At 41.8% G+C, this 16,797-nt stretch overlaps 1 protein-coding gene across 1 annotated transcript in view; it reads right to left on the reverse strand.

The window, feature by feature from the left end:
* LOC132397523 (mucin-2-like) overlaps nt 1-16,797 on the reverse strand; it is a 232,308-nt gene that overhangs the window by 106,753 nt on the left and 108,758 nt on the right. Inside the window, exons 28-29 of the mRNA XM_059976354.1 lie at nt 15,936-16,110; nt 1,136-1,383 (exon numbers count right to left, since the gene is read on the reverse strand). Coding sequence (XP_059832337.1) covers nt 1,136-1,383; nt 15,936-16,110 — 423 coding nt within the window. The remainder of the gene's footprint in view (nt 1-1,135; nt 1,384-15,935; nt 16,111-16,797) is intronic.

The raw sequence follows: 16,797 nt of genomic DNA on the forward strand, positions 1-16,797 counted from the left end.
AGTGTAATAATTCTCTTTTTGTTTCACCTATAAGATTAAATTTAAATATGTGTTGCCAGTTAATCTAAGCCTTTTAACTACTATGGGTCAGGGGTTTAACTTTACAGGCCAATAAACATTTTTTCAGATATTTAATAGATGTGACTTATTCTGACCCCACTCCATTCCACTTTATGATGGCATTATATATCAGCATGCACAAGGCACTGCTTCCGATCAGTATTTGGGATTGCGATCCCAGTTTTATGCAATTTAATAGATGCAGTTAGATTGCAATTGTGATGTACATCAGAGTCAGTGGTTTATCAAGTTCAGTCCTTTTGAAATTATTCTGCAAATCTGAGATTAGAAAGCCCAGGCAAACTTCTTCCTTCAAGAAGTTTCTCTTCACAGCTCTTTCTGTTCCTGGTCTATACCACATAGCTTACAATACCACGGACCTTAGTTTTTCAAATAGGTTTATTACATAATGCTTATCAAAAGCCTGTTAAATATCCATTTTCACAGCAACAGCACTATTCTCCATCACTTTAACTAAATTAAGGACTATTTGCCTTTAACTATAGCATGTGATTTTTATGCTTTTTTTTCAAATACCATTTTATTTTGTACAGATTAATTGAAAAATACATCAATAACCATTGAAGTTATCCTGCTGGCTACTAGTTATATTCCTTTTTCCTTTTTTATATAGTTTCACATTTGCAAAATTAATCTTTTTAAGGAAGATCAGATGTCTTCATAATTTCCATTCTTACCAACTTCAGCAGCCAAGAATGAATCTTGTCTACTTGACTGATCGACTGATACAGCAATACTGCTAGTTTTTTTAAGTGTCTTCATTTTATCCATTATCCGTTTTTTCTACCTGTAGTTTTTTAAATGAATGTATGGCTATTTCTGCTTTGCAAGTGAAAACATTATGCACTTAGTTTTGCCACCATGCTCTTGATATTCAGACCCTGATTAGTCCTGTTTTTCCATTAATACTTAAAATTAACTTTTTTAAATTTGGAATATTTGCTTGTGCTCCCATTCATATTGCCATTAATACAATATCTGATACTCAACTATATCTCTGCATTATATCAGCCAACCTTGCTCAACACAGGAAAATCAAAATAATGATAGTTACCAGATTTTGAATTCCATTTGTATTGATATTCGTGACCTGTATGTTAAGATTTTCAAATTTCACAGTAATACCACGCTGACAGGTAAGACTGTCTTGAGTGTCACAGTAGTAATTGTCAATGTAAACACCAAAATTTTGAAGGGATGGACTTGTTTCTTCCACAAGAACATAGCTGCAGCTTCCCTCATAACTGTAATACTGACCATCAAATGTAACAACATGTGAGCCTCCCCATCCATTACAATAACCTGTGTGGGGATAAAATGTAATATGAATTAAATCTCAGTAATAATACATCAATAACTTACTTCAAGAATATGTCAGCTCCTCTTTTGATAAATTTCATAGTGCGGTAAAACAAAGGGATCTGGGAATACAGATCTATAATTCATTGCAAGTGGCGTCTCAGGTTTGAATTGAATTGAATTTACTTTATTACTTACATCCTTTTATACGAGGAGTAAAACTCTTTACGTTACATCTCTGTCTAAATGTGCAATGTGTAATTTATAGTAATTTGTGATGAATAGTATGTACAACAGGACAGTCAATATAACATAGAAATACAATTGCATCGGTGTGAATTAATCAGTCTGATGGCCTGGTGGAAGAAGCTGTCCCGGGGCCTGTTGGTTCTGGCTAGGGTGGTAAAGAAATCTTTCAGGCTTTCATAGAGTAAAGTATTGTGTACAGGAGTTGGGATGTTATGTTGAAGTTGAAGAAGACATTGGTGAGGCTTTGTTGGAAGTATTGTAAGCAGTTTTTGTCAGCTACCTACAGGAAAGATGTAAATAAAATTGAAAGAATGCAGAGAAAATTTACAAAAATGTTGCTGGGACTGATTTATAAGGAAAGATTGGATAGGTTAGAACTTTATTCCCTAGGACATAGAAGATTTTTGGTGAGATTTGATAGAGGTATACATTATGAGGGGCATAGATGGGGTAAATGCAAGCTAGCTTTTTCTACTGAGATTGGGTGAGACAATTAAGGGTGAAAGGTGAAATGATTAAGGGAAACATGAGGGGAAGCTTCTTCACTCAGAGGGTAGTGACTAATGCAACTGCAATTGGCTCAAGGGATTAGAAGAGCCCTAGCAGTTTATCTCACTTTGTTTATTACACTCTTCATTGCCAGCCAAATTACACACTGAAACAAAGAGGGTTCAACTCTAGTAATCATGAACTCTGCACAGTAATGAATAGTAGGTCAACTAAAGTTACAGTTTCGGTGGAAACCCTGCTTCCATATGCAATTATTGCTTGTAAGGATTTCACTGCATGATCTATCAAAGTCCTCACAAAGGGAGTATTCTCTGCACTATTTCCAGTCTAATACTGTCTTTCCATTAGCAGTTCAATTAACACTGAACACAATACTCCAAGTGCAGTCTCACCAGTGTTTTCTACATAACAACATAACATAACAACTCTACTTCTCATGCCATCACTGCCCCATGTAGGTAATGCCACCATCACCGTCCCGTGTAGGTAACACTACCATCACCATCTTGAATCAATGAAGGATGCTCGATAGTTGTGACAGGACTTGAATACTATCTTATAAACTTAAATCAAGTGACATAAACAACAAAAGGGCTTTGCTTCCAGATGAGTGCAATACCTTCTATGCTTACTTTGACCATCAAAACATGGAGAAACCATCACAAACTCCCACAGCCTGAAATCCTGTGATTTCAGTCTCTGAAGCCAACATGTGAGCAGCCTTCAAGAGTGTGAATCCACAAGAAGCATCTGGCCCATACGAGGTCCTGGCCAAGTACTAAATTCTTGTGCTGATCAACTTGCTGGAGTGTTCACTGATAACTTTAACCTCTCACTTCAGCTTCAAGCAGGCTTCAGTTATACTGGTGCCTAAGAAGACAATGGTAACCCGCCTCAACGACCTGTTGTCCGGTAGCACCATTTACATCCACAGTGATGAAGTGTTTCGAAAGGTTGGTGATGAAACATATCAACTCCTGCTTGAGAGGTGACTTGAAACTGCTCCAATTTGCCTATGAACACATTGGCTCTTTATTCAACCCTGGAACATCTGGACAGCAAAGATGCATATGTCAGGATGTCCTTCAGTGACTACAGTTCGACATTCAATGCCATCATCTCCTCAAAACTAATCAATAAGAACCAATTCCTTGGCCTCAATATTTCCTTGTCCAACTAGATCCTCTATTTCCTCACCTGCAGACCCAAGTCAATTCAGATTGGCAACAACGTCTCTTCCACAATCTCCATCAGCACAGGTGCAACACAAAGATGTGTGCTTAGCCCCTGCTCTACTCACTTTACACTTATGATTGGGTGGCTAAGCACAGCTCCAATGCCATGTTCAAGTTTGCTGATGACACCACTGTCATAGGCCAAATCAAAGGTGATGAATCAGAATATAGGAAGAAGATTGAAAATATGGCTGAATGGTGCCATAACAACCACCTCTTACGGAATGTTGGCAAGAGCAACGAGGTGATTATTGACTTCAGGACATGGAAACAGAAGCTTCATGAGCCAGTCCTCATCAGAAGGTCAGAGGTAGAGAGGATCAGCAACTTTAAGTTCCTCGGTGCTATTATTTCAGAGGACCTGTTCTGGGCCTAGCACAATTACAAAGAAAACATAGCAGTGCCTCTACTTCCTTGGAAGTTTGCAAAGATTCAGCATGACATCTGAAATATTGATAGACTTCTATAGATGTGTAGTGTGGAGAGTATATTAACTGGTTGCATCAGGGCCTGGAATGGAAACACCAATGTCATTGAATGGAAAATCCTACAAAAAGTGGTGGATACAGCCCAGTCCATCATGGGTAAAGCCTCCTCACTATTGAGCACATCTACACGGAGCATTATTACAGGAAAGCAGTATCCATCATCAGGGATCCCACCAGCCACCACGTGCTCTCTTCTGATTGCTGCCTTCATGAACAAGGTATAGGAGCTTCAGGTTCAGGAGCAGTTACTACCCCTCAGCTATCTGGCTGTTGAACGAAAGGGGATAACGTCACTCAGGTTCACTTGCCCTGCCATTAAAATATTCCTACAGTCTATGATTCACTTTCAAGGACTCTTCAGACAGACAGACATACTTTATTGATCCCAAGGGAAATTGGGTTTTGTTACAGTCGCACCAACCAAGAATACTGAAGAAAGATAGCAATATAAAACCATAAATAATTAAATAATAATAGGTAAATTATGCCAAGTGGAAATAAGTCCAGGCCCAGCCTATTGGCTCAGGGTGTCTGACACTCCAAGGGAGGAGTTGTAAAGTTTGATGGCCACCGGCAGGAATGACTTCCTATGACGCTCAGTGTTGCATCTCATGATCTCAATGTTTATTGCTTATTTATTTAATATTATTATTTCTTACTTTTTGTATTTGTACAGTTTTTGTCTTTTGCACATTGGTTGAACGCTCAAGTTGATGAGGTCTTTCATTGATTCTATTATGCATTTGTTGAGTATGCCCACAAAAAAATGAATCTTGGGGTTGTACATGGTGTACTTTGATAATAAATTCATTTTGAACTTAAGTTGATTACGAGAAACCTGATTCTAATTCTGAAATTCTGCTACTCTTGGGAAATGGAGATGGGTCAAAGTAAGAAATAAATAAATTTGCTGTGCTTCCTTGAAATGTGAGCTGAGTCCTGTCCGACTACACAAGTGGCAACCAGCACAATTCAAGCCACATCACAGGAACCTGAACAACTTATGGTCACTCTGTAGGGCCACCAGCTGCCTCCTTCAGTGCAAGGAGAGACAAAGGCAGATGAAATAGATGCAGCAGAGCAGTCTCTTCAGCCTTTCAGATCCATGCTAACTCTTTTGTCCCTCTGTACTGACGTCACTTGTTCACACTGTTTATGGATCTTTTCATGCTTTGCCTATTTAAGGCTAATGCTTCTTGAATGTAATCATTGTATCTGACTCCACCAATTCCTGTTTGAGTAATGTTGGTGGGGAAGTGGGGTCAACCAACCTGGGGCCTCTGGCACAGAGTCTGGCCCTTTGGCTCAGAGGAAAGGAAGAGGATGGCTGCAGTGATAGGGGACGGTAGTTAGGGGGTCAGACAGGCGAAGCTGTGGACACAGGAAAGAAATACGGATAGTAATTTGCCTCCCAGGTGCCAGGGTCCAGGAGATTTCTGATTGCGTCCATGATATCCTGAAGTGGGAAGGAGAGCAACCAGAGGTCGTGGTACAAATTGATACCAATGACATAGGTAGGAAAAGGGAGGAGGTCCTGAAAGCAAACTACAGGGAAGACTAAGGAAGTTGAGAAACAGGACCACAAAGATAGTAATCTCGGGATCTCTGTCTGTGTCATGTGACGGTGAGTATAGGAATAGAGTGAGGTGGAGGATAAATGTGTGGCTGAGGGATTGGAGCAGGGGGCAGGGATTCAGATTTCTGGATCATGGGGACCTCTTTTGGGGCAGGTGTGACCTGTACAAAAAGGATGGGATGCACTTGAATCCCAGGGGGACCAATATTCTGATGGGGAAGTTTGCTAATGCTATTGGGGAGAGTTTAAACTAGAACACCTGGGGGTGGGAACCAAACTGAAGAGACGGAGGAAGAAGCGGTTGGCTCACAAATAGAGAAGGCTTCGAGACAGTGCAAGAGGAAAGATAGGCAGGTGATAGAGAAAGGATGCACTCAGACTGATGGTTTGAGATGTGTCTATTTTAATGTAAGTATTATGAACGAAGTGGATGAGCTTAGAGCATGGATCAGTACTTGGAGCTATGATGTTGTGGTGATTACAGAGACTTGGATGGTGCAGGGGCAGGAATGGCTACTTCAAGTGCCAGGCTTTGGATGTTTCAGAAAGGACAGGTTGGGAGGCAAAAGAGGTGGAGGTGTGGCACTGTTGATCAGATATGGCGTCACAGCTGCAGAAAAGGAGGAGGTCTTGGAAGGATTGTCTATGGAGTCTCTGTGGGTGAACATTAGGAACAGGAAGGAGTCAATAACTCTGCTGGGTGTTTTTTATAGACCACCCAATAGTAACAGGGACGTTGAGGACCAGGTAGGGAGACAGATTCTGTAAAGGTGTAATAATAACAGGGTTGTCATGGTGGGATTTTTATTTCCCAAATATTGATTGGAATCTCCCGAGAGCGAGGGGTTTAGATGGGGTGGTGTTTGTTAGGTGTGTTCAGGAAGGTTTCTTGACACAATACATAGATAAGCCTACAAGAGGAGAGGCTGTACTTGATCTGGTGTTGGGAAATGAACTTGGTTAGGTGTCAGATCTCTCAGCGGGAGAGCATTTTGGAGATAGTGATCACAATTCTATCTCCTTTACCATAGCATTGGAGAAGGATAGGAACAGACAAGTGAGGAAAGCCTTCAAATGGAGTAAGGGTAAATCAGGCTATCAGGCAGGAACTTGGAAGAATACATTGGGAACAGATGTTCTCAGGGAAATGTACGGAAAAAATGTGGCAAATGTTCAGGGGATATTTGTGTGGAGTTCTGCATAGGTACGTTCCAATGTGAGAGGGAAAGGATGGTGGGCTACAGGAACCATGGTGTACGAAGACAGTTGTAAGTCTAGTCAAGAACAAAAGGAAAAGCTTACAAAAAGTTAAAAAACGCTAGGTAATGATAGCAATCTAGAAGATTATAAGGCTAATATGAAAGAGCTTAAGAATGAAATTAGGAGAGCCAGAAGGGGCCATGAGAAGGCCTTGGCGGATAGGATTAAGGAAAACCCCAAGGCATTCTGTAAGTATGTGAAGAGCAAGAGGATAAGACCATGTGAGATTAGGACCAATCAAATCTGACAGTCGAAAAATGTGTATGGAACCAGAGGAGATAGCAGCGGTACTTAATGAATACTTTGCTTCAGTATTCACTACGGAAAAGGATCTTGGCGATTGTAGCAATGACTTACAGCAGACTGAAAAGCTTTAGCATGTAGATATTAAGAAAGAGGATGTGCTGGAGCATTTGGAAAGCATCAAGTTGGAAAAGTCAACGGGACTGGACAAGATGTATCCCGGGCTACTGTGGGAGGTGAGGGAGGAGATTGCTGAGCCTCTGGCGATGATCTTTGCATCATCAGTGGGGATGGCAGATGTTCCGGAGGATTGGAGGGTTGTGGTTGTTATTCCCTTATTCAAGAAAGGGAGTAGAAATAGCCCAGGAAATTATAGACCAGTGAGTCTTACTTCAGTGGTTGGTAAGTTGATGGAGAAGATCCTGAGAGGTAGGATTTATGAACATTTGGAGAGGCATAATATAACTAGGAATAGTCAGCATGTCTTTGTCAAAGGCAATTTGTACCTTACGAGCCTGATTGAATTTTTTGAGGATGTACCTAAACGCATTGATGAAGGTAGAGAAATAGGCGTAGTGTTTATGGATTTCAGCAAGGTATTTGATAAGGTACCCCATGCAAGGCTTATTGAGAAAGTAAGGAGGTATGGGATCCAAGGGGACCTTGCTTTGTGAATCCAGAATTGGCTTGCTCACAAAAGGCAAAGAGTGGTTGTAGATGGGTCATATTCTGCATGGAGGCTGGTGACCAGTGGTGTGCCTCAGGGATCTGTTCTGGGACCCCTACTCTTCATGATTTTTATAAGTGACCTGGGTGAGGAAGGGGAGGGATGGGTTAGTTAATTTGCTGATGACACAAAGGTTGGGGTGTTCTGGATAGTGTGGAGGGCTGTCAGAGTTTATAGTGGGACATTGATAGGATGTAAAACTGGGCTGAGAAGTGGTAGATGGTGTTCAACACAGATAAGTGTGAAGTGGTTCATTTTGGTAGGTCAAATATGGCAGAATATAGTATTAATGGTAAGACTCTTGGCAGCGTGGAGGATCAAAGGGTTCTTATGGTCCGAGTTCATAGGACACTCAAAGCTGCTGCACAGGTTGACTCTGGTTAAGAAGACTTGAGGTGCATTGGCCTTCATCAATCATGGGTTTGTGTTTAGAAACCAAGAGGTAATGTTGCAGCTATATTGGACCCTGGTCAGACCCCACTTAGAGTACTGTGCTCAGTTCTGGTTGTCTCACTACATAGAAAGGGTGCAGGGGGGATTTACAAGGATGTTCCTTGGATTGGGGAGCATGCCTTATGAGAATACGTTGAGTGAACTCAGCCTTTTCTCCTTGGAGCGACAGATGAGAAGTGACCTGATAGAGGTGTATAAGATGATGAGAGGCATTGATCGTGTGGATAGTCATTGGCTTTTTCCCAGGGCTGAAATGGCTAGCATGAAAGGGCATAGGTGCTTGGAAGTAGGTATAGAGGAGATGTCAGGTTTTCAGTTTTTTATGCAGAGAGTGGTGAGTGTGTTAAATGGGCTGCTGGTGGCGGTGGTGGAGGCAGAAATGATAGGGTCTTTTAAGAGACTCCTGGATGGATACATGGAGCTGAGAAAAATAGAGGGCTATGGGTAAGCCTAGGTAGTTCTAAGGTAAGGACATGTTCAGCAAAGCTTTGTGGGCCGAAGGCCTGACTTGTGCTGTAGGTTTTCTATGTTTCTACATTTCTAATCCCTCCACCATTGAATTCAGATATGAAGCACCCTCTGTGTAAAATAATTTACCCTCACTTGCCCTCCTTCCTTTCACCTTCAACCTATCATGGGGAGAAAAGTTGTTGAATGTCTACTGTGCCTATGCCTCTCTTAATCTTATGTACTGCTATCAGATCATCACTCACCCTTCAATCCAGGAGTAATCCACCCTTCAATCCATACCCCACTCCCTGGCTAATCTCTCCCCATAACTAAAGAGATCTAGTCCTGGTAAATCTTCTTTGGCCTTTCTCCAACACAACTACTTGGCTCCTGGAATGTGGCAACGACAATTGGACACAATGCACCAAGTGTGGTCTAATCAGCATTTTGGAATATTGTAACATTCCAATGTTTATATTCAGTGACCTAACCTGTACAGGGAAACATATCATATGCCTTCTTCATTATCCTCTAAACCGATATTACCATTTTCAAGAACTTTATTTTGATTATCAGTAATCAATGCCTCAGGCGTGTTCTACTCTTCACTAAGCTCATGGCTGATCTACCGCAATAGCACTTTCCTGCACAACTTACTTTCCCTTTAGTTACCTCTATATCTCAGACTTATATGGAACAATCTTAACTGAAAATGAACAATAAGCTACAAAAGCTCTCAGGTAGAGAATTCCAGATTCACTATTCTTTGGATAAAGAACTTTGCTTTGATCTCTGACCTGAATGGTCAATCCCTACACCTGAACTGTGATTCCTATTCTAAAAACAGTATTCCTTGAATGAAGAACTTTCTATTCATCTCTGGTCTGAATAGCCAATTCCTACACTTGAGTTGTGATTCCTATTCTAAGCATCCCAGCCCTTTACCTACTCTATTTACCTACTGAATCATCACCTCTTTACCTACTCTATTTAGTTTCTGCCATCATCCTTCTTTAATGATTACTTTGTCCAGTATTCAGCAGTGAAAGTAATCCTGATGTCCGTGAAGACAGTATACTAGAACATATCAAAGTTCGAAAAGAGAATGTGCTGAACCTGGGATCAGACAGGGATATCCCTACAGGGAGTGAGGGAAGAGAATGCTGTACCATTTTCAAAGAACTTTACCTCTCTACTAACCACAGAAATAGCACCAAATGTGGTAAATATTAATCCTTTGTTCATGAAAGGGAGTAATGATAACTCTTGTGAATTATAGACCAGTGAGTCCTACTTCAATGGTGGGAAAATTACTGGAGAAGTTTCTTAGGGAAGGATTTATGACCATTTGGAGAGGCATAGTCTGATTAGGTATAGTCAGTGTGGCTTTGTGAGTGGTAGGACATGCCTCACGAGCCTAGTTGAATTCTTTGAAGATGTGATAAAGTTCATTGATGAAGATTGAGCAGTTGGTTTGGTGTATATGACTTCTAGTAAGCATTTGATAAGATTCCCCATGATAGGCTCATTCAGAAGATCAGGAGGCATGGGATCCAGAGAAGCTTGGCCTTATTAGTTCATTAAGGACATTTCAGAACCTCGTAGAGGCACGTGGACGATAAAAAAAAAATGATGGGCTACATTAGAGGGAAGGGTTAGATTCATTTTAGTGGAGGTTATAGGGCAACAGTCTTCTATCTGATTTGTTTAACAATCTGACAAAGCAATCCAATGAAGGCAATTGTCATAAACAGTGGATGTGGTATGTATGGATTTTAGTAAGGTGGTCAATAAGGTTCCCGTGATAGATTCATTCAGAAAGTTAACATTATGGGCTGAAAGGGATTATACTGTTGTAATATTCAACTGGGAAATCAGCCTGGCCAAGAATTTTCAGGTCATTTTGTATAAGGGTAACCCTGGACTTTAGGTCAATGAGTGAAACCATGTAAAGGCGAACTACAACAATATTAGGAAGAAGCTGGAGAGTGCAGATTGAGAGAGGCTGTATTTTGTAAGCCCATATCTGTCATCTGGGAGTCTGACAGCTTGTCTGAATTCAGCATCAATATGTTCTCGTGAGGTAGAAAGAAAAAGATGGTAAGGTTTGGGAAGCTTGAATAATGAGAGATGTAAATTTAGTTAAAATGAAAAAGGCTGAAAACTTCGGGTCTAGAAGTTGATTAAATTCCTGAGGAATAGAAATGAAGCAGGAACAAAGAAACAGGGTGTCTGGAGGGCTAAAAGAAGCCATGAAATGTTCTGTCTTGAAGGAGTAAAGAGAATCCCAAGACATTTAAAACATATATTAAAACAGGAGGGTAACTAGGGAGAGTATAGGAAAGTTCAAGGACAAAGGAGGGAATATGCCTGGAACTAAAGGAAGTGGCTGAGGGATTAAAGGTGTACTAGGCATTGACATTCACCAAGGGCATGAAGAATGACATGCTGATATTCTAAGGCATATTGAGATCAAGAAGGAGAAGGTGTTGGTTCTCTTGAAGTGTATTAAGATGGATAAGGTCCCATATCTACAGTATCATAAGTTATTGAGAGAGGAGAGAAAGGAGATTGTTGTGGTCTTGACAGAAATCTCTGTAACTTTGAGCACAGGGAGATTTCAGAGGACTGGAAATCAGCCAGTGATGTTCCTCTGTTCTAGGAAATTATAGCCGGAAGTCTTGTACCAATGGTAAGGAAATTATTGGAGAAGATACTTAGGGATATGATCTATTCACATTTGGTGAAACAAAAACCTATTAGGGATAGCCAGACCAACTTTATGCAGGGGAGGTTAATGATAAAGGACAAGCTATGGAAATATATAGAATAAGAGGTGTAGATGTAGTGTCTTTTTCCCAAAGTGAAAATGTCAAATAGAGGGCATAGATTTAATGTAAGAGGTAGAGTTTAATAGGGGATTTAGAAAGAAAGTATTTTTTATAGAGAAAGTGGTAGGTGGCTAGAAATCACTGCCATGGAAGATAATGGAAGCAGGTGGGAAAGTAATGCTTAAGAGACATTTTACATGCACATGAGCATTCAGAGAATAAAACTTAAAGACCACATGTTGGCAGATGTGTCATTCAAATTGGCATCAGGAGGGCCTTAAAGCTTTCAATTTCTTTCAGGACAACAGACCCAGCAAGTTCCCTTTCACCACCACTCTCCTCCTTCTGGTGGAACTACTGCTCACTGTCAATAATTTCTCCTTCAGCTCCTCTACTTCCTTCGAACCAAAGGTGTAGCCATGGGCACAAGCGTTGGTCCCAGCTAAGCCTGCCTTTTCATTGGCTACATGAAACAGTCCATGTTCCAAGCCCATATCAGCATCACTCCCCAAATTATTTTAGGCTACATAGGCGACTGAATTGGTGATGCTTCCTGTACCCATGCTGAGTTTGTTGACTCTATCAACTTTGCCTCCAACTTCCATCCTGCCCTCAAATTTACTTGGTCCATTTCTGATACCTCCCTCCCCTTGCTTGATCTTTCTGTCTCTAACTCTGGAGACAGTCTATCCACTGATACCTTTTCTAAACCCACTGACTCTCACAGCTATCTAGACTGTACCTCTTCCCACCCTGTCACTTGTAAAAATGCCATCTCTTTCTCTCAGTTCTTTCATCAGCAGGACATATGCTCTCAGGATTAGGCTTTTTATTCCAGAAGTACTGAGATAACCTCCTTCTGAGATGTCATCCTGTGTAGTAATGGGGGATAAATAATTGGCAGAAAAACTTAATATATACTTTGCATCTGTCTTCACTGTGGAAGACACTAGTAGTGTCCCAGAGGTCCATGAGTGTCAGGGAGTAGCAGTGAGTGTCATTGCAACTACAAAGGAAAAAGTGCCAGGCAAACTCAAAGGTCTGAATGTGGATAAGTCACCTGGACCAGATGGACTACATCCCAGAGTCCTGAGAGAGGTTGCTGAAGAGATATCAAATGCATTGGTCATGATCTTACAAGAATCACTTGATTCTGGCATCATAGAACATAGAACATAGAATAGTACAGCACATTACAGGCCCTTCGGCCCACAATGTTGTGCTGACCCTCAAACCCTGCCTCCCATATAACCCCCCCACCTTAAATTCCTCCATATACCTGTCTAGTAGTCTCTTAAACTTCACTAGTGTATCTGCTTCCACCACTGACTCAGGCAGTGCACTCCACGCACCAACCACTCTCTGAGTGAAAAACCTCCCTCTAATATCCCCCTTGAACTTCCCTCCCCTTACCTTAAAGCCATGTCCTCTTGTACTGAGCAGTGGTGCCCTGGGGACGAAGCACTGGCTATCCACTCTATCTATTCCTCTTAGTATCTTGTACACCTCTATCATGTCTCCTCTCATCCTCCTTCTCTCCAAAGAGTAAAGCCCTAACTCCCTTAATCTCTGATCATAATCCATACTCTCTAAACCAAGCAGCATCCTGGTAAGTCTCCTCTGTACCCTTTCCAATGCTTCCACATCCTTCCTATAGTGAGGCGGCCAGAACTGGACACAGTACTCCAAGTGTAGCTAGAGTTTTATAGAGCTGCATCATTACATTGCGTCTCTTAAACTCTATCCCTTGACTTATGAAAGCTAACACTCCATAAGCTTTCTTAACTACCCTATCTACCTGTGAGGCAACTTTCAGAAAGAGGTTTCAGAAAGAAACTTTCCAGGAAGACTGGAAGATTGCAAGTGTCACTCCACTCTTTAAGAAGGAAGGAAGCAAAAGGAATGAAATGATAGGCCAGTTAGCCAAACCTCAGTGGTTGGGAAAGTGTTGGAGTCTATTATTAAGGATGTTTCAGGGTACTTAGAGACTAATGATAAAATAAGTCAAAGTCCGCATGGTTTCTGTAAAGGGAAATCTTGCTTAACAAATATGTTAAGAGTTTGAGGAAGTAACAAGCAGGGTGGACAAAGGAGAGGCAATGGATGTCATTTACTTGGATTTTCACATATTGATAAGGTGCCGCATATGAGATTGCTGAACAAGAAAAAATCCTATGGCTGTATGGGAAAGATACTGGCATGGACAGTGATACTGATACCAGTGACAGTGATACCATGGATACTGGTGGCAGGAAGCAGTGAGTGGAAATAAAGACGGCCTTTTCTGGTTGGTTGCCAGTGACTAGTGGTGTTCCTCAGGGGCCAGTATTGAAATTGCTACTTTTTGCATTGTTTGTCAACTATTTTGATAATAGAATTGATGACTTTGTGGCAAAGTTTGCAGATGATACGAAGGTAGGTGGAGAGGTAGATAGTGCTGAGGAAGCAATACATTTGCAGCAGGACTTAAGACAGATCAGAAAAATTAAGAAAAGTCAGAAAAAATGGCAAAAAAGTAGCAGATGGGAAATGCACAATTATGCATTTTGGTAAAAGAAACAATAGTGCAGACTATTATCTAAATGGGGAGAAGTTTCAAACATCAGAGGTGCAGAGGGACTTAGGTGATCTCGTGCAAGACTCCCAGAAGGTTAATTTACAGTTTTACTCTGTGGTAAAGAAGGCAAATGTAACACTGGCATTTATTTCAAGGGGAATAGAATATAGAAGCAGGGAGATAATGCTGAGGCTTTATAAGACACGAGTCAGACTGCACGGTGTATTGTCAACAGTTTTGGGCTCCATATCTCAGAAGGGATTTCTTGTCATTGGAGAGGGTCTAGAGGAGTCTCATGAGGCTGATTCTGGAAGTGAAGGGGTTATCATATGAGGAGCATTTGGCATGCAGGGTGATCTCATTGAAACCTACCAAATGTTGAAAGGACTGGATAAGTTGGATGTGAAGAGGATGTTTATTGTGGTGGGGGTATCCAGAACTAGAGGGCACAGCCTCAAAATTAAGGGGCTCCCTTTTAGAACAGAGGTAAGGAGGAATTTTTTTAGCCAGAGAGTAGTGAATCTGTGGAATGCTCTGCCAGAGATTGCAGTGGAGGCCAAGTCTGTGGGTATATTTAAGGTGGAAGTTGATCATTTCCTGATCAGTTAGGGCATCGAAGGATATGACGAGAAGGCAGGTGTGTGGGATTGAGTGGGATCCAACATCAGCCATGATGGAATGTTGGAGAAGACTCGATGGGCTGAATGGCCTAATTCTGCTCATATGTCTTATGGTCTTCTTCAAAGAAAGGGGCTTTCCTTCTGCTACCATCAACATCACTTCCACCACGCACATCTGCCCTCACCACATCCTCTTGCTGTCAACCCAGAGACAGGTTTCCTCGTCCTCACCTACCAATCCACTAGCCTTGTGTCCAGCACATAATACTCTGTATCTTCCGCCATCTCCAATGGGATTCCACTACCAAGCACATCTTTCCCTCCCCTCACTTTTCACAGGGATTGGAACGACTCAGAGTCACAGGGATATGACTCTCTTGTCCATTAGTCCCTCCCCATTGATTTCCCTCCTGGTACTTGCCCTTGCAAGTGGGACCAGTGCCACACCTGCCCCTGCACCACCTTCCTCACTACCATTCAGGGCCCCAAACAGTCGACACTTTACTTTTGGGGGCCATCTACTGTATCCAGTGCTCCTGGTGTGGCCTCATGTATATTGGTGAGATCCGATGGAGATTGGCAGACTGCTTCACTGAGCACTTTTGCTATGTCCGCCACCAAAAGCGGGATCTCCCAGTGGCCACCCATTTCAATTTTACTTCCCATTCCCAATCTGACATGTCAGTCCATGGTCTCCACTACTGCCGTGATGAGGAGCAACACCTTATATTCCATCTGGGTAGCATCCAACCTGATGGCATGAATATCGACTCTTGAACCTCCAGTAATTTCCACCCCTTCCCAGATCCCCCCTTCCTTCACCATTCCCCATTCCTGCCTCCCTCCATCACCTTATCCCCTTACCAGCCCATTATCTCCCTCTGGTGCTCCTCCCCCTTCCCTTTCTTCCATGGTCATGTGTCCCCTCTGTCAGACTCCCCTCCCCCCTCTCCAGCCCTGTATCTCTTCACCAATCAATTTCTCAGCTCTTTACTTTATCCTCTCCACCTCTCCCAGATTCACCTGTCACCTACCACCTTGTGCTTCTTCTTCCACTCCCCCCACCTTCTTACTCTGCCTTCTCCTCTTCCTTTCCAGTCCTGACGAAGGGTCTTGGCCTGAATCTTTGACTTTTCCAAAGATGCTGCCTGGCCTGATGAATTCCTCCAGCATTTTGTCTATGTTGAGTTCAAATTGGCATCCTGGTCAACACAGATGTGACGGTGAGGGCCTGTTCCTGAGCTATACTGTTTTAACTTTGAGTATCTACAAGTGGCTAAAGTAGCTGCTCCTGCCCTTTATATTAATTAACATCAACATATAAGATACACTCAGTTCTGATTTGAAAGTACTTACAGTCACATTCGTAATGGTAGCAACAATGATATTCATCATAAACTTTGACAGGTAGATGACCATTGGCGCATTCAATAGGTTCAACAGTAGGACACACCACAGGTCTTAAGGAAATTATATCTTTATCTATACATCTTGCTGTCATGCAATCACAGTTCAACCAGGTCTCATTGTACTGGAAAGAGAAGAATCATTTCAGAAATTTTTCAAAACAGAAATCACAATAATACTTATCGCTAGTAAACTTCTCTTTATTATGAATTCTCCCTTTTTCCCGCTGAGCATCATTATTTCTTTAGGACTGCTAATTAGAAGATGTCCTAGAATGCAGAGGGGTGGATAAATCTTCAGGGCCCGATAGGATCTACGGCAGTTTGCTATTGGAAAATTGCTTAGGCTCTAAATGAGATTTTTCTATCTTTCTCAGCTACAAGTGCAGCACTGGAAGACTGTTCTTCCTTATTAAGAAGAACAGCAGTGAGTGCTGAATATTGAAAATTTGTGACTAGTGTATCGTAGGGATCAGCGGTGGGACCCTTGTCGTTTGCAATGTACTTTAATGATGGATGTGAATATAGGAAGTGTGATTAGTAATTTTGAAGATGACACAAAAATGGCAGTGCTGTGGATAGTCAGGAAAGTTGTCTGAGGCTATAACTCGATAAAGATCAGTTAGAAAGTTGGATGGATTGTTGACAGGTGCAAGACAAGCCCAACAATTGCAGCAAAATGATATACAGAGCAAAGCCATATACAGGAAGAGGTAGGATGCCATGAGACTAGGGGTCCAAGTTCATTGCTTCCTGAAAATGGCAATATAGGTAGATTGGAAGGTAAAGAAGATGTAAGGCATGTTTGTCAT

Source organism: Hypanus sabinus, chromosome 7 (assembly GCF_030144855.1).
Source record: "Hypanus sabinus isolate sHypSab1 chromosome 7, sHypSab1.hap1, whole genome shotgun sequence".
Classification (NCBI taxonomy): domain Eukaryota; kingdom Metazoa; phylum Chordata; class Chondrichthyes; order Myliobatiformes; family Dasyatidae; genus Hypanus; species Hypanus sabinus.